The 22,064-nt window shown below is 46.9% G+C and overlaps 1 protein-coding gene across 1 annotated transcript; it reads right to left on the reverse strand.

The window, feature by feature from the left end:
• Positions 1-1,024: 1,024 nt before the first annotated feature.
• LOC136655545 (TRPM8 channel-associated factor homolog) lies at positions 1,025-16,758 on the reverse strand. Its single transcript, XM_066632081.1, has 8 exons — positions 16,180-16,758; positions 15,422-16,073; positions 13,024-14,021; positions 10,614-10,708; positions 9,012-9,225; positions 7,365-7,604; positions 2,964-3,301; positions 1,025-1,652 (listed from the first exon to the last, which is right to left on the reverse strand). Exons 2-8 carry the CDS (start codon positions 16,036-16,038, stop codon positions 1,401-1,403), a joined length of 2,754 nt encoding a protein of 917 aa, XP_066488178.1. The 5' UTR covers positions 16,039-16,073; positions 16,180-16,758; the 3' UTR covers positions 1,025-1,400.
• Positions 16,759-22,064: the final 5,306 nt, after the last annotated feature.

A 22,064-nucleotide genomic window follows, 5' to 3' on the forward strand; every position in this document is an offset into this window, starting at 1 on the left:
ACAACAAGTAATACTGTGGGTTGTCATGTCTTTCTGCCCTGTAGATGCTACTGTGGGTTTGATTTTTAATAAGAACCCCTGAGGTTCAGTGATCTCCTGGGGGGGGGCAGTTTCCCAGACAACCTTCCTCTGCCTTGTTTCTGTAGGCCAGGGTGGCAGCAGCTTCTACAAATGACCAAGATTCTTCCCTGTTCAGCAGATGATCCAGTCCAAAGAAAGCAGGGAGCAGGGAAGGCAGGCTGTCTGTGCACTAGCTGCTAATCCGTTTGCTTTCTTCCTGGGTCCTCTTCGCTGGGGGGAGGGGGCCACTCAACTTAGGAGGTGCTAGTACTTAAGGATGTGGCTGACTTTTCTCCTTTTTCTTCTCCTCCTCACAAGGCAAAGGCGTTTGCTGGTTGTATGGCTGCTGTGAGGGGCAGAGAAGGCCACTCTGTTTGAAAGAATCCAGCACTCTGACATGGTGCTGACCTTTTCAGAACAAACATGTCCTAGATTAAGGTATTAGGATGCTAGGGCTTGGTAAGAGCCTGGGATGCAGCCAGAGGGTAAGGGAACATCAGTTCCTTGACCCGCATTGGGCCTCCACAGCCCCTATGGATCTACACTACTCCGCGCCAGTTCAATCGCTGGCACAGAACCAAGGAGACCTATGTGGGACTCCAAGGCCTGGGAGGGAAGATAGATGTGGCTGCAACTCTGCTTCTGTCTTTGCCCCCCTCCTGGGCCTGAACCATCCTCCTGCTTACCCTCCTCCTGCCCAGTTTCGTCCCCTCCCACTTTCCCCCCATCCTCCTACATCAGAATGCCACCCCAACGCTCAGCGGGAAACACTGGTGAATCTCCCCCAGTCATCCAGCCGGTGCAGATATAAGGAATTGTTCAGATATCATGAATAGGAAGTGCCAATATTCACCACAAGTGTAGCAACATAAAGGGTGTACTGTATATAGGCAAACAGACCAATACACAACTGACTCAGCATGAGCACCTTTATTATGGTTCAGAAGTACATTATAAGTCCCAGAAGAGAAAGAATAAAGGTGTTTTAAAAAAGGCATATACTTGTTCAGCACTGTGAGTACTTAGTGCTTATAGCACAAAAGACAAGCAAAATATAGCCGTCCGTAAGAAATACAGTAAAGGCCAATATTTGAAGCCAGTCAGTGGAACTTAACTGTTTCTTCCATATGCTTTTCTTGATTCCTGAAGGGTGTGTGACTGTGATGCCAAATGGATAAGGAGACCATTTCAGATTAGACTCTAATATAGTGACCGGCCTTTACTTTCAAAAAGTAATAGTGAAATCATAAAACTCAAATCATTCAAGGTTCTGCTATGTAATGACTAGTTATTTGAATGCCAGCAAACATGATTTTGTGACTCACAGCCAACCTGTAATTTCACTGCTGCTCATACTGCTTCATTGGATTATCTGCCCAGGTGGGAAAGGACCTGGCCAACTTCTGAGAAAGCTCGTTCTTAATAGGCCACCCCCAAGCTTTAAAGAAAGGAGCCAAGTTTTTCTTCACTTGCTGAGAGAACTTTTCTGCCCACAGATTCATCTTGGATTCATTGTCATCTGGGATTTGGGTCATGTGTTGGTACTCGGCAAAAATCCGCATGTAGGGCTCCCACCCAAATGCCTCTTGAAGCTGAAAGTAAGATAATATTTATTCAGAGCTTCTCTTAGGGAAAATGCATACTACAAACATATCCATTTTATACCACTTCAGTTGCAATAGGTTCCCACTTAAGAACTCCCACCTAAGAATTCTAGAATTGTAGTTTGGTAAGATGCTGAGACTTCACTGAAGGTGATGTTTCACCTCTCCTCCCAGAACTACATTTCCCAGGATTTCCCAGAAAGGGGAGGGTGACTGTTAATCTAGTTACATCTACACTGGAGCTATGCCTTAGGTCAGTGGTTCTCACACATTAAGCACTGGGACCCACTTTTTAGAATGAGAATCTGTCAGGACCCACCAGAAGTAATGACATGCCCAGAAGTGACATCATCAAACAGGAGAATTTTTAACAATCCTAGGCTGCAATCCTACCCATACTTACCCAGGTGTAAGTCCCATTGACCATCATTGTTAAAAGCATATACAAAGTAGTCTGTTAAAGGTACAGGTCTGTAACATTTCCCTAGATGCAGTCACATACATCTGGCATCAATATATTACAGATAATATATTACAAGTCTAATATATTACAGATAAAATATTGGAATGAATGGGGACCCACCGGAAATGGGCTTGTGACCCACCTAGTGGGTCCTGACCCACAGTTTGAGAAACATTGCCTTAAGCACTTTCAGAATGTCACCCCAATGACTGAGCACGTCATCTTCCTCTATGCTTTTCTAGGCTGTGGTTTTTGGAGCAGTTATGCTGTTTCCACAAGTATATCCTTTTTTGCCTACAATACCTTACTTGTAAATTGTGTGAAGCTCATCTTTAACTCAATAACACATGCTGCCCTGTGCAGTTTTTGGAATATCTTTGACACGAATCTGAGTTGATCCATATGTTGATGGATCAGGCCTGCGAATGGGGATAGGATATCTCCCCTGGGAGGATGGAATATGTGCGCCTGAACTACTGATTTTGCCCCCATTATGGACCTTATTCACCCATCCTGTCACAGCCCCCCCCGGCCCATTGCATTCCTCCCCACTCTTCCCTTGTCCTTGCCCCCCCCCCCGAGCTAGACTTACCTGCTATGGCAGGCGTCCTTACACAAACCGGCACCAACAGGAAGGCTCTGGCCTTCCTGTCCGTGCTGCTAGAATACACACTGTCATAATGTACTTTATGGCCCTTTTGCAATAATGCATGCCGGCGAAACTCATGTTTCTCTGGCAGAGGAAGAGAATGGGATTGGGCCATTGCACCCCAATTGCACTTCTGGGTAAACGTGCTAAGAATTGGAGGGTTATCATGCTTTCTGTTGCGTTTTACCTGCAAATAAGGTTCCAGTGCAGTGAACGTCTCAAAATCCTTCAGCTGAGCTCCATTTCGAATATATTCCTCAATCCTCTTTTTTCTGCGCTCCAGAGAAAGCTCCTCATGGGCTCTTTCTCTCGGGATGTTCAACTCGGTCTCATTCACATAGACAGACCAGAGATTACAGGTGGCTTCTGTGGTATGGGGTGGGAAATCCCATCCGCTCCGCTGCTGGTTGTGACCCAACTCATGAATGGGGCCCCAGAGGCCGTTGTCATGTATGGACTGCACATCTATCATCTCATGCACTGAATCCAAATGAAGCATGATGGGATATCCAGAATGCATCCAACCTAGAGAGGGTGACAGTGGGGAGGTAGAGACATCAATCAGGCACATACTTCCACATGGAAGCCCAAGGAATCGTCCCTGGGTGAACAATGATGGAAAGAGTTTGATTCCTCCGTAAGCACGCAGACCCTGAAATTGCAGAACCAGGTTGGACTTAAATGCAAAGTCTTGGAGAGCCAGTCTTTAGAAGCAGTGATAACTCTAGTGAGTTCCTTTTCTGCTCAACCAGTTGTGATGGAAACATGATGCAACTACAGTATATACTCAGTGAAGGCCCATCTTCCACAGGGCTGTTCATTTGTTATGGAGACCATGGCACAATGGAGTAGGTAAGTAAACAATTCTTTGACTCTCAGCTGTCCACAGCGTGCAGCGGAGGCCAAGCTGATGCAGGCTGAATGCTATGGACCAGCCAAGGATAGGATTGGGCTCTTAGTGAAAGACAACGACAGAGAAGGGAGGAAAATCCAACATGTTGAGTTCTAGCAACTTGAGATTTAAATCCAAAACATGCGTGTACATCCCATTTGATCATAGTAATTATTCTTGGGATGTTTTTAGAGAACTTAAGCCTGCATTTTCTGGCCTTTGTCCCCAGATGTACCACTTCCAATGGCCCGCCTGCCAGAGAAGTACCATCATCGTCACCAGTTACTTGCAAGTTGGGAAGCAGCAACACAGAAGACACCAATAAGAGGCTCAGGGCGGATGGGAGGGCTTTTTCAAGCACATGAAGACCATGTGCTGGAGCTCTGTCCACCAAGCGGAACCTCTTACCAGTGTCTGTAGCATTGTGGTATCTATCTCACTTCCGGTTGGCGGGGGTCTGGGGTGCCACAGATACCACTGGACAGCACTTTGCATACCCCCAGTGGTATGTGTACCACCAGTTGAAAAATGTTAACTTAGCTAATGCTTTGTTCAACACCGTGATGTTACACAAGACATCAGTGTTACCATTTTCACCCACATACAGGTGGACTCGTTAGTACTTTTAATTGTTAACAGGCTGGCTGGCATTCTTGCTTCTTGCTTTTTATATGAAAATCCATGGGGTTTGTTTGTTTGTTAGATTTTCTAATTATTGTAAATTGTTTTTAATGATTGTTTTTAATGTTGTATTTTTTAAAGTGTTTGTAAGCCACCTTAACATAAGAACATAAGAACAGCCCCATTGGATCAGGCCATAGGCCCATCTAGTCCAGCTTCCTGTATCTCACAGCGGCCCACCAAATGCCCCAGGGAGCACACCAAATAACAAGAGACCTCATCCTGGTGCCCTCCCTTGCATCTGGCATTCTGACATAACCCATTTCTAAAATCAGGAGGTTGTGCATACACATCATGGCTTGCACCCCATAATGGATTTTTCCTCCAGAAACTTGTCCAATCCCCTTTTAAAGGCATCTAGGCTAGACGTCAGCACCAAATCCTGTGGCAAGGAGTTCCACAGACCAACCACACGCTGAGTAAAGAAATATTTTCTTTTGTCTGTCCTAACCCGCCCAACACTCAATTTTAGTGGATGTCCCCTGGTTCTGATATTATGTGAGAGTGTAAAGAGCATCTCCCTATCCACTCTGTCCATCCCCTGCATAATTTTGTATGTCTCAATCATGTCCCCCCTCAGGCGTCTCTTTTCTAGGCTGAAGAGGCCCAAATGCCGTAGCCTTTCCTCATAAAGAAGGTGCCCCAGCCCCATAATCATCTTAGTCACTCTCTTTTGCACCTTTTCCATTTCCACTATGTCTTTTTTGAGATGTGGCGACCAGAACTGGACACAATACTCCAGGTGTGGCCTTACCATAGATTTGTACAACGGCATTATAATACTAGCCGTTTTGTTCTCAATACCCTTCCTAATGATCCCCAGCATAGAATTGGCCTTCTTCACTGCCGCCGCACATTGGGTCGACACTTTCATCGACCTGTCCACCACCACCCCAAGATCTCTCTCCTGATCTGTCACAGACAGCTCAGAACCCATCAGCCTATATCTAAAGTTTTCATTTTTTGCCCCAATGTGCATGACTTTACACTTACTGACATTGAAGCGCATCTGCCATTTTGCTGCCCATTCTGCCAGTCTGGAGAGATCCTTCTGGAGCTCCTCACAATCACTTCTGGTCTTTACCACTCGGAAAAGTTTGGTGTCGTCTGCAAACTTAGCCACTTCACTGCTCAACCCTGTCTCCAGGTCATTTATGAAGAGGTTGAAAAGCACCGGTCCCAGGACAGATCCTTGGGGCACACCGCTTTTCACCTTTCTCCATTGTGAAAATTGCCCATTGACACCCACTCTCTGCTTCCTGGCCTCCAACCAGTTCTCAATCCATGAGAGGACCTGTCCTCTAATTCCCTGACTGTGGAGTTTTTTCAGTAGCCTTTGGTGAGGGACCGTGTCAAACGCCTTCTGAAAGTCCAGATATATAATGTCCATGGGTTCTCCCACATCCACATGCCTGTTGACCTTTTCAAAGAATTCTATAAGGTTTGTGAGGCAAGACTTACCCTTACAGAAGCCATGCTGACTCTCCCTCAGCAAGGCCTGTTCATCTATGTGTTTTGAGATCCTATCTTTGATGAGGCATTCCACCATCTTACCCGGTATGGATGTTAGGCTGACCGGCCTATAGTTTCCCGGGTACCCCCTCTTTCCCTTTTTAAAAATAGGTGTGACATTTGCTATCCTCCAATCTTCTGGCACCATGGCCATTTTGAGGGACAAGTTGCATACCTTAGTCAAGAGATCTGCAACTTCATTCTTCAATTCCTTAATAACTCTTGGGTGGAGGCCATCAGGGCCCGGTGACTTACTGATCTTTAATTTATCAATGAGGTCTGAAACATCTTCTCTTTTAACCTCTATCTGACAACTCCTCGGTCAGGAGGGTCCGTTCGGGCAGCGGTATCTGCCCGAGGTCTTCTGCCGTGAAGACAGATGCAAAGAACTCATTTAATTTCTCTGCCATCTCTAAGTCTCCTTTTATCTCCCCTTTCCCTCCCTCACCATCCAGAGGGCCAACCGCTTCTCTGGCGGGTTTCCTGCTCCTAACGTATTTGAAGAAGCTTTTATTATTCCCCTTAATGTTGCTGGCCATGCATTCCTCATAGTCTCGCTTGGCCTCCCGTATCACCTTCTTACATTTCTTTCTATCCCTTCCTTAACATAAACGGCCACCCCACCTCCAACACGCCCCTGCCTGTCCCTCCTGTAGAGTTTATAGCCCGGGATTGCGGTATCCCACTGATTCTCCGCATTCCGCCAGGTTTCCGTTATACCCACTATGTCAATATTTTCCCTTGTCACCAGATATTCCAGTTCTCCCACCTTTGCTCGTAGACTTCGGGCATTCGCATAAAAGCATTTGTACACGGAATGCCCCAGGATGCGCTGCTTATTCGCTCCTTTGTCCCCACGTCCCCTCATTGTGCCAAACCGTCTATCACATCCCATCACGCTACCTTTCCCAATTTCTTCTCCTACTCTGCCTTTGTCTTGTTGTTCTCTAAGCTCCCCATCCTCATCCCATAGGGATGAGGAGTCCCGAACCGGATGCCCCTCTGCTCCTGTTGGCCTTCCCCCAGGGATCAGTTTAAAAGCTTCTCTGCCACCTTTTTAATGTTATGCGCCAGCAGTCTGGTTCCATTCTGGTTCAAGTGGAGCCCGTCCCTCTTGTACAGGCCCCGCTTGTCCCAAAACGTTCCCCAGTGCCTAACGAATCTAAACCCCTCCTCCCTACACCACCATCTCATCCATGCATTGAGACACCTGATCTTCGCCTGCCTAGCTGGCCCTGCGCGTGGAACAGGTAGCACTTCAGAGAACGCTACCTTTGAGGTCCTGGCTTTCAGCTTCCTGCCTAAAAGCCTAAATTTGGCCTCCAGGACCTCCCAGTTACACTTGCCCACGTCGTTGGTGCCGACATGCACCACAGCCGCTACCTCTCCCCCAGCACTGTCTACTACCCTACTTTTGCCGTTGGGCAAAAAGGCAAGGTATAAATTAATAATAATAATAATAATAATATTATAATAATAATAATAATAATAAAAAATACTTGCCAACTGATATTTGGACATCTGCCACAATTCTCTCTGGCCTGGGGAAAACAGCAGGGACCGATGCTAGCTTGGCTACTGCTCTCATCATCTTGTCCCAGATGGAGAGGAGAATCTGTGGGTTGTCTATTTTGCACACGTCATCTGCAGGCACCGTCAGGATCACGTTCTCCGTTTCCAGCTCAGCCCAGCGAGCCGGGTAGTGGCGGATGGTCTTCTGCCATGCGGAAGGGCTGGTTTCACCTGTTGCAGTAGTAAAAATATTCATTTTACACATTTATTTTGAAACATTTTGCCTGCATCCCCTTCTTTAAAATCTTGACGTGGTTACCAGTAAGAATGTTAATTTTTAATTCATAAAAATGCAATAAGAAAATGGAAGAGCTGAATAAACACTGCCTACAGAAAGTACAGAATGCACCATTAACAGTATTTGCATCTAATAACAGAAAGAAGGCAATAGAGATTATTTGGATGGCAACAATAAAAGCCATCAGGCCCATTTGGGTCTGGAGTCCTGAATCTGCTACCAATACAAATGTGGGGCTTCTCCTGCCCTGATCTGCCCTACTTGACTCCTACCATCAACAGATAGATTGTTGCTGTGATCCTTTTCAAACACCTGATGTTTGCAGGCAGATCAGACACCAGCAGCAAAGGTATACGCTGCTGAATGAACCAAAGCAGGCTGTCTGAGGGCAGCAGCCATTTTGAAATCACTGATCATCAGAGTTGCATGGGGTTAATTAGAGTTTGTTCAGTCCATGCTTCAATCTCTAGAGCATTGTTTCGCAAACTGTGGGTCACGGCCCAATGTTCAGTGAGTTGCAAACCCATGTGCTGGGCTGCAACATGATGCTCCTTGTAGCACTGCAGTGCCTTTTCGGGAGCCCCCCACAGCCTCTTCTGGGTCATGTCAGTTTGGTGACCTACTTCATAGGCCTCCGCAGGCCCCTACATGCCCCAAAGAAGCTGTGTCCTCAAACCAGGAGTCACTTCCAGAATAGGGAAGGGGCAGGAAAACCAAGACTTAGGCAAGAAATCTTTTTCTATGAGGCAAGAGAGTGGCAGAATCAGACTGTGTTGCAGAACACAGCTGACACCGCAGCTTCCGAGACGCAAGGTCAGGCAAGTACTCCCGGGAAATAAGGAGACACAAGGCAGTTCTCCACCACCAGATGTCCTTGCAGTATGTACAATATTTACAGTTCACAGGCAGTTTAGCAAGCAACAGCACAGATAGCTCTCTTTCTCGACACTCTGATCACGAACCACACCGACGCAGCTTCCCGCAGACACTCCACATATCATCTCCCACATAGCAGCTTGCACAGGCTGTAGTATATACAGGCACTGGCCAATCAGAGGCGGGCTACAGTCTGGTGATACTATGACTCACCATCTGGTGACAAGGTATTGCATCAGCCACTCCCATGATGCTACACTGTATGCAGGCCAAGACATCAGGGCCTTGCTCTATCCAGCCTGTAAATTCTTTACAGGCCTAGGGCATATAGCATAACAGACTGTGAATGTCTGCTGGGTTCAGTTGAGCTTCTCCCAGTTTGCCAAACCCTGTACAGTGCATTCAAACAAACTTTGACAACTGTTCCAAAATAATGTTTTCTTTCTTTTCTCTTCCCTGCTTACCATGCTTGAAATAAGGAGCTTGGACTGCCCCTTCTATGGTAACAGAGATGTGGCCCATGGAAGACTTCTCTGGCACGATGATATATAGCAGACCACCCCATAAGCTGGAGACTTCCATCCTCGGATTCTTAACTTCAAACCGTCTTATTACTACTGGAGCACGTTTCAGTTCTTCAGCATCACTGAGATCATCTGAATGGCAACCAATTTGAACCTGGAAAAAGGAAGCCTGATGCTACCATTCAGAAATTCACTACAAAAGAAGCAGACTGTTGAGCATTACACGATCTGATATAACCTTCTGACATGCCAGGAGGATTTTATGCTGAAACTGGAAGGAGAAAATCAAATCCTAGATCCATGCCTCTAATTTAATGCTAGAGTCAAATTAGCATTGGCTGTATAGTGGTGTGGACGATCTGAAGAACTTCCATAATGGTCACATGTTTACCCAGTTTTCATTCAAGGAATTCAGGGCAGTGTGCAGGATTGCCATATTTTATGCTCAGAACAACCCCATGAGGTTGGTTTAGGGCTGCCTGGTCTCCTAAAGCTCAGGGCATAGGACACCAGAGTGTGGACCCATGGCGAGTCACAGCAGCACCCAATTTGGGGAAGAGGAAAGGGAAACACCTTACCCCTAGATTATTTTATTGTATCTCTGTATCTCTGTTCAGTATCCAGATCCTGTGGGATTTGCTGGAGCCAATCAGAAGCTGTGTACTTTCAAGAACTTCAAGCATCAGAATTCCTGCTGACATTTTCTGTACACATATGTTGTATTCAAGCACACTGAATTAATTTTGTGTGATCTTCCCCAGGCCTCAGAGTTGGAGGAGATTATGGGGTTGATTTTTGAGGATTGGAGTCAGAACTCTTCAACCTGATAATTTTCTAATATGCATTGATCTAAAAGGCACGGACATCCACAGAGCAATGGGTCTGGGGCTCTACTAGAAAGATTTATAGTAGCAGAAGGAGAGGTATAGAGGGACTGTTGACCTGATTTGAGGCTAGGCATGTGCACTGAGCCTGAATCTGAAGCAAGTATGTCACTGAAAAAAAAATGGAGCAAATGGCAATGAATGGCAATTCTGTTTTCAGAACCCCCAATCATGGCACTTCATTTTTATTGTGAAAAAGTGTACATCTTCTTAGGGTGTAGGTCCTGGTAGGTCTCCTTGCAGTGGATGATTTGCCCATGTTCCCTGGGGAACAGTGTAACTGCAGGACAGTATGGATTAAAAGTAGCCACCACTACGAAACAATGGGGAATCTTACTTAGTGTAAGTGTGGGAAGAAAGCAATACCAGTGTAGACCAGCAATTTTCAACCACTGTGTCATGCTGTGAATGGTCCACAGGTCTGCTGCATTTATTAGTTGGGAGATGTGAGCACCCCACTGGCAATGCGGCATGCCTTGTCAATTGCCAAAAAACCGATGGTGTGCCCTGAAAATTTTAGCGCCATGTCAGTGTGCTGTGAAATGAAAAAGGCTGAAAGTCACTGGCGTGGACATAGGTAAGCTGATCACAATATTTTAAAATGGGAAAAAAGTTATTGTCTGTAATCCAACCGACATTATCGTAGGTAAATTTGTACCTGCAGGTTTCCACTGACGGCAGTGGGCGGAAACGACAAGACGGCCGTTTTCCCTGGGGGAACATAGAGGCCTGTGCTTCTCCAGGCTTCACTTCCTGTAGTAATAATAATAATAATAATAATAATAATAATAATAATAATAGTAGTACAGGTATTTATATACTGCCTTTCTTGGTTTTTATTCAAGACTTTATTCAAGGCGGTTTACATAGGCAGGCTATTTAAATCCCTTATTAAATAGGAATTTTTACAATTGAAAGAAGGTTCTTTCTTTCAAGACCCACTACATTCAGGTGTTTCATTCTGATCTGGCTTCACATTCTGGCCTCCATCCTCCCACTAGCTCAGCTTCAGCTTGTCAGCTGCTTCAAGGTCGCACGGTGCCGGTGGCCTCGAACTGGCGACCTTGTGGATGTTATTGTGTTCAATTATGTTCAACTACCCTCAAGTTGAAAATAATTGTCTATAAGTCAAAGAACGTGTGGTATAAATTAAACAGTCCATTCTGTTTAGTTCCATTTCTGATTTTCATGCCTCTGGGAGGCAGACTTCAAATGTGATTTTGCTACCCAATCCTACCCTCAGCAAGTCCATAGTGTGCAGTAGCGCTAGCATGACCTCTACTGCATACTTGACACGGGCCATGACATGGAGGAGGAAAATAATTATTTACTTCCCTACTGTGCTGCATCGTGGTCTCCAATCAGTCTACTCAGATCTGTGCCAGTCCTTTGACTAGTATATATCTGAGTGGGTCTGGGAGGGGCATCTCGAGGCTGGGATGGGGGCATAGAATATTGGAGGCCCTGCTGATGCGGATACCTGCCCCCAAACTCAGCATGCCCCCAACTGGTCCCTTTTGGTTCTCCCTTCCAGAATGGCTCCAAAGGGGAGGGGGAGGGGCTGCTTGCACACCGCAGTGAGACTCCCTACAAAACTTTGTGCTTTGCTTCCCCCTCTAGCTACACCACTGTCCAATAATAATATTAATAATAATAATAATAATAATAATAATAATGGTATTTATATACTGCCTTTCTGGTCATCAGATTACTCCTCTGACTTTATTCAAGGTGGCTCACATAGGGGACATTCACTAAAATTGAGTGTTGGGAGAGATAGAACAGACAAAAGAAAATATTTCTTTACTCAGTGTGTGGTTGGTCTGTGGAACTCCTTGCCACAGGATGTGGCACCTAGACGCCTTTAAAAGGGGATTGGACAAGTTTCTGGAGGAAAAATCCATTACGGGTTAAAAGCCATGATGTGCATGCGCAATCTCCTGATTTTAGAAATGGGCAATGTCAGAAGGCCAGATGCAAGGGAGGGCACCAGGATGAGGTCTCTTGTTATCTGGTGTGCTCCCTGGGGCATTTGGTGGGCCGCTGTGAGATACAGGAAGCTGGACTAGATGGGCCTATGGCCTGGTCCAGTGGGGCTATTCTTATGTTCTTATGCTATATAATAATCCCACAATCAAAATGCAAATGATCAATGGTAGAATTGTACTCTAAGCTTCATTTTGGCCCCAGTTCTAACTAAATGCTGCACTCCAGGTGCAGTCCCAACAGTACAGGCTTCATTGCGGGGGTGGAGAGGTAAGTAAACATCTCTTTACTGACCCTACCCTGTGCCCACATGGCCTCCTCAGATCTACACCAGCTATTTTGCTGGTGCAAGTCTGAGCAGACCTGGGGGAGCATGTCAAGGGCAAAACAGTGGTCAAGATATCAGTGGAGAAGGCTCCTCTGATACCAGCCCACCATCTGCCCACAACACACAGCCCCAGTGCCCCCCCACTGTTACACTCTCCCCCACTGATAGCTCTTGCAGGCTTGGAGGGCTCTGGTGATGAGGCTGTGGCGCCACCACCTTTTGTGGCAGCACAGGCAAAATGGCTGCTGAGGAAGTGATGCACCCAACATTGGCAGTCATTTCACAACACAGGAACACTGTTCCAGTGTCGAAAAGGCCTGAGCACGCCAGCATGTAAAAGTCCATATTTCACCTGTTCAGAGGTCTTTGTATACATTAGCCATCTTTACAACAGAGGTCAGACAGAACTTTTAATCCACCTCTATTATAGGTGGAAGTTATCCAAAATAACAGCTTGGCTTGCATAAAAATGCCCAATGAATCATGACTGAAATGTTGAGGGTTTTCTTGATAGGAGGGTGGGTTGGGCCGACTCCGAAAAAATGTGGTTTATCCTTTCCAGTGATAATGAAAATCTCTGTGAAAGTGGCTTCTCTATTGAATTTAACTATTAAGAGGCAGTTAAACGCAAATGTAAAGTAAGGTTAGGATTTTTGTTCCCGGCTCACAGCAAATACACAGCTAGCAAGCCTACCTGGTTGAGATCTGCAAAGCCAGTCAGCCGCACTGAAAACAAGTGCAATAAAAGTCTTACCATCATTCCTTCCATTTATCCGAATAGTCTGAGGTGGGGATGTAGGGTAATCTGTTGCCAGATTTTGATTCAGGCTGGGCACTAGCTTTTGGAATTCTGGGAGGTTGTTGTAGCACTCCACAGCCAAAGCGAGTATAAAGGCTTCCTCGGAATTGGATTTGATGGGCTTGCTGGCACTAACTTCAGGAATCCCAGCAAGCTGGATAAGTTGCATCAGTTCTTCCTGGACAGAGGAGAAAGGAGGGGAGTTGGCCGATGGAATCTTCATGAATTCAGCAGAATCTTGCCCCAGCTTCTTAACCCAGGAAGAATATGGTGCCTTCAAAGCTTGTTTGTTCTGAATATGTTGCTGGAATTGGAAGAGTGTTCTCCGGAAGTGATAACTCGAAGCAACGTCCCTGGCCTGTCCAGCTGGGTAGCTTTGATTGGATAAGTCAAGGTCTTTTCCAAGGATTCCAATTCCAAATTTGTTAAGGATCTTGTTTCCTGGGTACTCAGCAATCACATTCAAACCAGGATTTTCCCCTTTCCATGACCAGGCTTGTCCCCCAATCAGGAGACCGCCTCCTTCAGAGACAAACTCATGGATTTTTTCAACCTCTCCATCACTATAGGATGTGCAACAATATACGCTAAGGCCATCTTTAAGATTTGTCAGCTCGCATGGGATCCCTTCCTGATCTAAGATGAAGAAAAGCTCCTGGAGGTCATCTTCAATGCCAATCTTCCCTCCCTTTCCAGAACTGAGCCAGCGGACAGCATTGAGAATGAAAGTTTTCATGGATGGTTTGGTAAACAGGTCTTCGTGAGAGGTGACGATGATGCGCCCTCTGCCATAGTAAGCAGCTGCAACAAATGACTGCTGAGAGTCATCTATGCCAACTGGAAATGCCAAATTTCCATGGATTAGCAGTGAAGATGGGACACCACCTTGAAAAGTGAATCTGGTCACTCCATTCAGAAGAGCCTTTAAATCACTCTGAGTGTCTAATCCATGCCTGAAAAAAAATCCCAAAATTAATTCTTATACTGGAAAATGCCTATTGTAAACCAGCATATTATTGTCCTTGGCAGGCTAGATGGACCTCAAAGAGTCTCAATGTTTCACAGTGTCTAGAAAGCCCTACTTGCTGTGCTCTGTACCTTACTTCCCTGCCCACCAAGTTGACAGTGTCTGAATGTTTGTAGGGAGAGATTCTCCCCGTGATTAGGGACTGTTTTATAATGTCTGAATATAACTCATGTTGCTGAGCTGAGGTTTACAGGCAGAGTTTTACAATGGTTCTACTTCTTCTTGGCAGATTGGACCCAGATGGTGAAGCCGGGGGATACCTTTTGCATACCCTGGCTGTTGACTTGTGGGGCGCCACAGGGATATATCCTAGTTCCTCGTGCTGTTTGACATGTACATGCAGGCACTGGGGGAGGTCATCTGGGGATTTGGAGTTAGCTGTCACCAGTACATGGATAAAACCCAGCTCTGTCTCTCTTTTCCACCAGCTTCCAAGAGGGTCAAAGTTTTGGGGAGCTGTCTGGAAACGGGTCCTGGATTAGACAGAGGTCCTCCTGATCCAGAAGGCTGCTATGTGGGTACATTTTAAATGGAGCCAACATATTGCCAAAGGCAGTCTTATACAAATGTGTTCACAAATGTGGGCCTTACCTCTTCCTTTTGCTTGCTGACTTGTGTGTCACCTCAGGTGATATAGACATTGCTCCTATGTCCGTCTACCCACTGTCTAGCACCCTTTTCTATATCTTCCATCTGTCAACTTTGCTTCCCTTCATCTGTTCTGCTTCCATAGGCACTATCCCAACAAGATTAAGGCTGAAAGATCTGGGGAAAGTGTAGGTGCACAGTCATTCATGTGTTTACTGCTTACTGCATATCCAATGGAAGTTAAGGCAGGCACCTTAACAGAGCTATTTCCATGCATTTTGATACATGAGTGCATTTATAAGTGCCTTTGCTGTTTTCTTAAACTAAAAAGGTTTTCAAATCCTAGACTAGATATAGACCACTGGCGTATCTAAGGCATGGTACATGACCTGGGCGCCACCCGAAGGGAGGCGCAACAGAACAGTTTCTATTAAAGTCAAGCAAGTGGAGACTCTTGTTGAACTTCAAAAGGAGGAGGAAAGCGGCAGCAGCCAGACCGTGAGGCTGCCGAAACACAAGGAGGTAATCCAGAGAAGGGCACCAGAATCACATGGCTGGATCGCAAGGCCGCCACACCATGGCTCCTGGGGTGAGGAGAACCTGGAAGTGATGTTGATGTCATGCAACATCATGACGTAACAACATCAGTGCCCTGGGTGCGACGGCCTCTCGCTACACCACTGAGATAGACAAGATGATTCCTCCTCCCACAAAGAAAAAGAGACGAGAGACACTTACTGAGTGATGAGTGGAATTCTTGGCATCTCTTTGGACACTGGGACGCTCTCCTTTTCTCCCACGTTGCCAGTGAAGTACACACCAGCCACACTCGTCACCTTGTTTCCAGGAAACTCAAGCAGCACTTTCTCCATGCCGTGCTGACTGGCCCAGTACCAGGCCTGCCCTGCGATGAGCAGCCCCCCGCCTCTCTTGACAAACTGCACAAGTTCATCAGCGGGTGTGTCATCATAGGCCTCCGTGCAATATACCCCGAGGGAAGGGCCAAGGGTGGCATCTGGCTGCACTTTCAGGCCACCACTGAGAAGCATTTGAGAGAAGGGGTCCAAGCTTGCGTGGACACCCACCAGTGCGGCCACGGAGGGCTTGAGCCACTGCACAGCATTCTTAACAAACGGCAAGAACTGGGGAGTTTTCAGGATGTCTTCGTGTGGGACAACCACCATCCGGCCCTTCCCATACTGGGAAGCCGCAATGAGGACTTGCCCATTGGAACTCACAAGCACTGCAAAAGCTTTGTCTCCTGTGAGCAGAAGCTCACCGGGCTGGAACTCTCCAGTGAAGTCAAAAGAGTTAACCCCTTGCACTAGAGAGGCATAAGACTTTCTGGCATCCATTTGCAATGCTTAGAAAGGATCTTCCACCAATGGAACTGAAAGACAAAGGAAAAAAATCCGGGCACATTTAACTTCCCACCTGCACTTTTAAGGTACATCCACTTTATGAAAATTTTGAAGAGTACAAGGTATTCCTCTTACCAGTCTTGAGGACCTTCAAGTCGGCTCTGAGCTTGCTGGTGCACTTTGGCTCAGTTATGTTGCATTTATACACAGCCAAGGTAACTTGGGGGGAAAAATGCAAAGGGGCTGGGAATTATTGTGGTCTGCTTTCTGTCAATCATATGTCGCAAGGCAAGGACATGTACTTGTCAGTAAGTTAGTTACAACACTACAATCCCATTTAAGCCTTTCCTTATTTCTAAGCCGTTAGCCAACTATGCAACTGATAAAGGGATTGATTGCATTTACCTGTCCAGAACTACAGAAAGAAAAACCCCTTGTCAGCTCTTTGGAAGTTACAGATGACAAGAAATAGTACATTTAGTCTTCCCCATTCCTGCAGTGGCAAGCCACAGTTGCTACAAAGCCTGTCTCTAAGCCAGGAGACTTGTAATTTCACACCTCCCAAGGCGTCATCATTCAACACTTCTGAAATAGCAGGTCTTTCTTTGATAATCCCAAGCTTCAGAATGAATATTTTCTCAAAGGGCGGCTGCAAAGATCACAACATTGCTTCTGATTCTGCTTTCAGGCAGTCGGTTTGAGTATTTCTCTGTGTCTTGACCTTCAAGCAAATACTTGGCTTTGGATTGGAGCAGCCAGAGAGCTGGCCAACTCCCATGATGGGACCTTACATTTTCTTGAGACCACTGGAGCAATGTCTCTTTGGGCGCAATCCTAACCAACTTTCCAGCACTGGCATAGCTGTGCCAGTGGGGCATGTGCTGCATCCTGCAGTTGGGGGGGGGGCAGTCATGGAGGCATCCTCAAGGTAAGTCAATGTTTGTTCCCTTACCACAGAGTTGTGTTGCCCTTACCTCAGTGCTGGAAAGTTGGTTATGGGTGCGCCTTTTGTTATATAGTCGTGCAGTCCAGTTCTAACCTGTGCCGATGCAGCTGGGCAGGTGCTGTATCCTAAGTGTGAGTTGAGCAGGCTGGAGGCCTCCTCAAGGTAAGGAGACATTTGTCCCCGTACCCCGGGTAAAGCCCCAGCCTGCTCAATGGGACAACTCAGATCTGCACCCTCTAAATGACCGGTGCAAGTCCAAGCTGCCTCTTGTCAGGTTTTCAGGATGGGGGGATAGGATTCAGTGTGTGCTGATGCTGCCAATCCCGCCCCCCTTCTGGGGACCTGAGATGTTCATCACCGGTCCCTCCCTCACCTTGTCACACTCCTTCCCGCTCTCCCCCCAATCCCTATGCTCTTGGAGCAGCTCTTACTTGCTCTAGTGGGCATTTCCTCTTACTCTGGTGCCAGCAGGGCAGCACAGGCCTACCTGCTGGCGTGCCTAACTGCCAGGCTGCTGTAACATGCTTTACATGTTTGTGACAGCCTCGGCTGGTCCAGTCAGGCTTGTGCCGTGACTGTGGTGCAGCAAACAAGGGGTGTCATAAATCCTGCACTTCTGAATTTACAGTTACATACTGACGAAGAGCAGTTAGAAATGGTTGCAATTTCTATCCATAGTAATAATAATAATAATACAGGTATTTCTATACTGCCTTTCTTGGTCCTCAGATTTCTCCTCAGACTTTATTCAAGGCGGTTTACATAGGCAGGCAATTTAAAACCCCATAGGGATTTTTACAATTTGAAAGAAGGTTTCTATCTTTCAAGAAACCACAACATTCAGATGTTTCTTTCTTGATCTGGTCACACATTCTGGCCTCCATCCTCCCACGCTCAGAGCAGATGGAATAACTCGGCTCAGCTTGTCAGCTGCTTCAAGGTCGCACGGTGCCGGTGGCCTCGAACTGGTGACCTTCGGATGTTATCTTCAGGCAAATGGAGGCTCAACCCTCTAGACCTCCTGCCCATAGCTTTATGTTTTCATATATATGTTTATGACAATACCCGAAATCTTGAATGCTGTTGTTGTACCTGCTGGCCACTGAGAAGGAGAGCCGCCTGCATCTGTATTCCTAATGAGAAGGTCCCATCCAGCTGGCAGTCCCAGGTTGCTGGTGGAGCCCAGTGCTGCCAGAAGCATAGAAGAGGTGTCAGGCCCCCTCTTGCCTTGGGATTACACCAGCCCTCTTTAAAGGTGTGGCTCTGTCAGAGATACTGGCTGTTCCGTACTTTCAATGCACCACCTCTAGTTAGAACAATAAATCCAGGGCTACCACCAAAATTTTGCCTGAGGGAAATATTGACTGATGTGACTGTCCATGTCCAACCTATAGAAATAATTCTGTAGTATATTGCATAACTGCCACTCATTTCAATGCAGTGTGTGCAGGTGAGCTTCATGTACTTGAATTGTACCCATTGATCAGGATCATGTAACACAGATTAAGGACTCTTTAAGACAACCTTAACCACCCTTTTTCACTACTTGAGGGATTATGAGAGGCAAGAGAATGGATGTTCTCCATTCTTTCAATGACAACTTGTTTGAGGAGTGGGGATTTTGATGAGAGAAAGCTCCTCTCACACCCATGCTAAAGAAGATTTGTGTGGATAGCAGAGGAAAAACAATGAAAGTGACAAATGTCAGCAGATTCCTTGTACAGCTGTCCTTCTGATTTCAAGAGAAGTTACTTCCAACCATTGTTTAGGGTCAAGATGTGAGATGTGAAAATAAAGCAATGTCATCAGGAATAATCAAGGAAAATAAAATGTGTAGGCATGACATTAAAGGAGGAAATAGTCTTTTATAAGGATATTGCAAAGTAAAATCAAGATTGTGATTTTGTTTGTGCCCAGGAGTTGCCAGAGCATGACTGTGTAAAGCCACAAACTGCCTCAGGGACTCCGGCTCCTGATTTTGCCTCGAGGTTGACTCCTGAAGTCTTTTCCGCAACTGGATGTAGCCACAAGGCAGTGGAGGTTTGGGGTCAGAGTTTTCCTTCTCTCAGATGAGCTGCCTTCCCAGGCTGACGAGTCCCATCTACCCGGTGGCTGTTTAGTCGCCTCTTACGACAAGTACAGCCAAACTGAGGGCCTGTTCTTATCCCCAGCCCCCAGGGGATGACGCAGGAGTGGAGGGACAGAAAGGGAGATTGTGGGGATACCCACATACCCACAACCCCCTCTCTTCCCCTTCCCCCTGCATCCTCCGTTTGCCTCAACACTGCTCTCTCTCCAATTCCCAGATGACCAGAGAGATGGCTTCTCAGATAATCCAGATGACCCAGAGAGATGACCAGATGACCCAGAGAGTCAATTCCCAGATGACCCAGAGAGATGGCTTCTCTGATGACCTGCAAGAAATAGATGACGCACGCAAAACAGCTGTCATCGACATGGAACTGAGCAGACTGCAGATGGACATTGTTGCCCTTCAAGAGACAAGGCTGTCAGATTCCGGATCTGTCAAGGAGAGAAATTTCTCATTTTTCTGGCAGGGAAAACCACCAAAGAAACCAGGGAACATGGTGTTGGCTTTATGGTCAGAAATACCCTGCTGAAATCCATCATCCCACCTACTGTGGGAAGTGAAAGAATTTTGTCCCTGCAGCTCCAGTCATCAGCAGGACCTGTCACTCTCATCAGTGCTTATGCACCAACTCTCTCGTCTCCAGCAGAAGCCAAAGACAAATTCTATGATGACCTGGCCACCACTATCAAGAAGATCCCCGTAAAAGAGCCATTGTTCATCCTCAGCGATTTCAATGCTAGAGTTGGTGCTGATCACAGTTCGTGGCCCACTTGCCTAGGTCAGGCCACACTGGGAAGATGAACGAAAATGGCCAATGCCTGCTAGAGTTTTGCTGTCATCACGGTCTCTGTGTCAGCAACACGTTCTTCAGCACGAAGCCCCAACACAGAGTCTCTTGGAGACACCCAAGATCAAAGCACTGGCACCAGCTCAACCTGATTCTCACCAGACGCTCCAGCCTTCTCAGCATCAAGATCACACGCAGTTATCAGGGTATTGTCTGCGACACTGACCACTCCCTGCTGTGCAGCAGAGTGAAACTGCAAACAAAGCAACTGTATCACACAAAAAAGGAAGTAAGACCTTGCATTGATACCAGCAAGACCCGGGATCAGAGAAAAGTGGAGGAATTTGCACGAGCGCTTGAGGAATCTCTTCCAGGCCCGGCCGACGCAAACGCATCCAACAGATGGGAACATTTCAAGAATACCATTTACAACACCGCCTTGTCCATATTCGGCAAGAAGACCAACAAGGTGGCAGGCTGTTTTGAAGCCCACTCTGAGAAGTTGACACCAGTCATTGAGGAAAAGAGGAGAGCTCAAGCAGCATACAAGGCCTGTCCCAGAAAACGCAACCTGCAGGTCCTCCGAGCTGCTCGCAGCAAAGTCCAGCAGACTGCCAGGAGATGTGCTAATGACTACTGGCTCCAGCTCTGTTCCCAGATACAGATAGCAGCTGACATGGGCAACATCAAGGGGATGTATGACGGCATCAAGCTGGCCCTAGGTCCAACGCAGAAGAAAATTGCCCCTCTGAAGTCTGCTGCAGGCGAGGTCATCCAGGATCTGGGGCAGCAGATGGAACGCTGGGTGCAGCACTACTCTGAGCTATATTCCAGAGAAAATGTAGTCACCGAAGAAGTGCTGAACAATATTGAGTGCCTGCTTGTGCTGGAGGAGCTTGACAGTGAACCAACCCTAGAAGAACTTCACGTGGCCCTGGACTCCCTTGCCTTTGGCAAGGCACCTGGAAAAGACAGCATCCCTGCTGAAGTCCTAAAGTGCTGCAAAGAGATCATCGTCACTGAGCTGCACGAAATCCTCAGTCTCTCCTGGAGAGAAGGTGGAGTACCTCAAGACATGAGGGATGCAAACATCATCACGCTGTACAAGAACAAAGGCGACAGGGGTGACTGCAACAACTACCGTGGCATCTCTCTCCTTAGCGTTGTAGGAAAGTTGTTTGCCAGAGTTGCACTAAAGAGGCTCCAGGTACTTGCAAAGAGCATTTATCCAGAATCACAGTGCGGATTCCGAGCCAACAGGCCCACCGCTGATATGGTATTCTCCCTTAGACAACTGCAGGAGAAATGCAGGGAACAACAACAGCCACTCTTTATAGCCTTCATAGATCTCACGAAGGCTTTTGACCTGGTCAGCAGGGACAGCCTCTTCAAGATTCTCCCCAAGATCGGATGTCCACCCAGGCTCCTCAGCATCATCAGATCTTTCCACAAGGACATGAAGGGCACTGTTGTCTTTGATGGCTCCACATCAGACCCCTTTGACATCCGAAGCGGAGTGAAGCAGGATTGTGTTCTTGCGCCAACCTTGTTTGGGATTTTCTTTGCTGTCCTGCTGAAGCAGGCCTTTGGAACTGCAACAGAAGGCATCTATCTCCGGACCAGATCAGACAGAAAGCTCTTCAACCTCTCCAGACTGAGAGCAAAGTCCAAAGTCCAGCTGAAATGTCTGCGTGACTTCCTATTTGCCGACGATGCAGCTGTCACTACCCACTCTGCCAAAGATCTCCAGCAGCTCATGGATCGTTTTAGCAAGGCCTGCCAAGATTTTGGACTGACAATCAGCCTGAAGAAAACACAGGTCATGGTTCAGGATGTGGACTCACCTCCCTGCATTACAATCTCTGCGCATGAACTGGAGGTTGTCCATGACTTTGTGTACCTTGGCTCAACTATCTCCGACACTCTTTCTCTCGATACCGAGCTAAACAAACGCATCGGTAAAGCAGCTACCATGTTTTCCAGACTCACAAAGAGAGTCTGGTCAAACAAGAAGCTGACAGAACATACCAAGATCCAGGTCTACAGAGCTTGCGTCCTAAGTACACTTCTGTACTGCAGTGAGTCATGGACTCTTCGCTCACAACAGGAGAGGAAACTGAACGCTTTCCACATGCGCTGCCTCCGACGCATTCTCGGCATCACCTGGCAGGACAAAGTTTCAAACAACACAGTCC

The sequence above is a fragment of the Tiliqua scincoides genome, chromosome 6 (genome assembly GCF_035046505.1).
Source record: "Tiliqua scincoides isolate rTilSci1 chromosome 6, rTilSci1.hap2, whole genome shotgun sequence".
Taxonomy (NCBI): Eukaryota; Metazoa; Chordata; class Lepidosauria; order Squamata; family Scincidae; genus Tiliqua; species Tiliqua scincoides.

What these genes read in the sequence shown, in the direction of transcription:
- LOC136655545 (XM_066632081.1), bottom strand. Translation starts at nt 16,038, where the DNA reads ATGGATGCCAGAAAGTCTTATGCCTCTCTAGTGCAAGGGGTTAACTCT. An exon ending in CCGTCAGTGGAAACCTGCAG is followed by an intron (nt 9,226 to 10,613) that starts GTACAAATTTAC and finishes TCCTTTTTCCAG; the next exon opens with GTTCAAATTGGTTGCCATTC. An exon ending in AGCTCCTTATTTCAAGCATG is followed by an intron (nt 7,605 to 9,011) that starts GTAAGCAGGGAA and finishes CTACTGCAACAG; the next exon opens with GTGAAACCAGCCCTTCCGCA.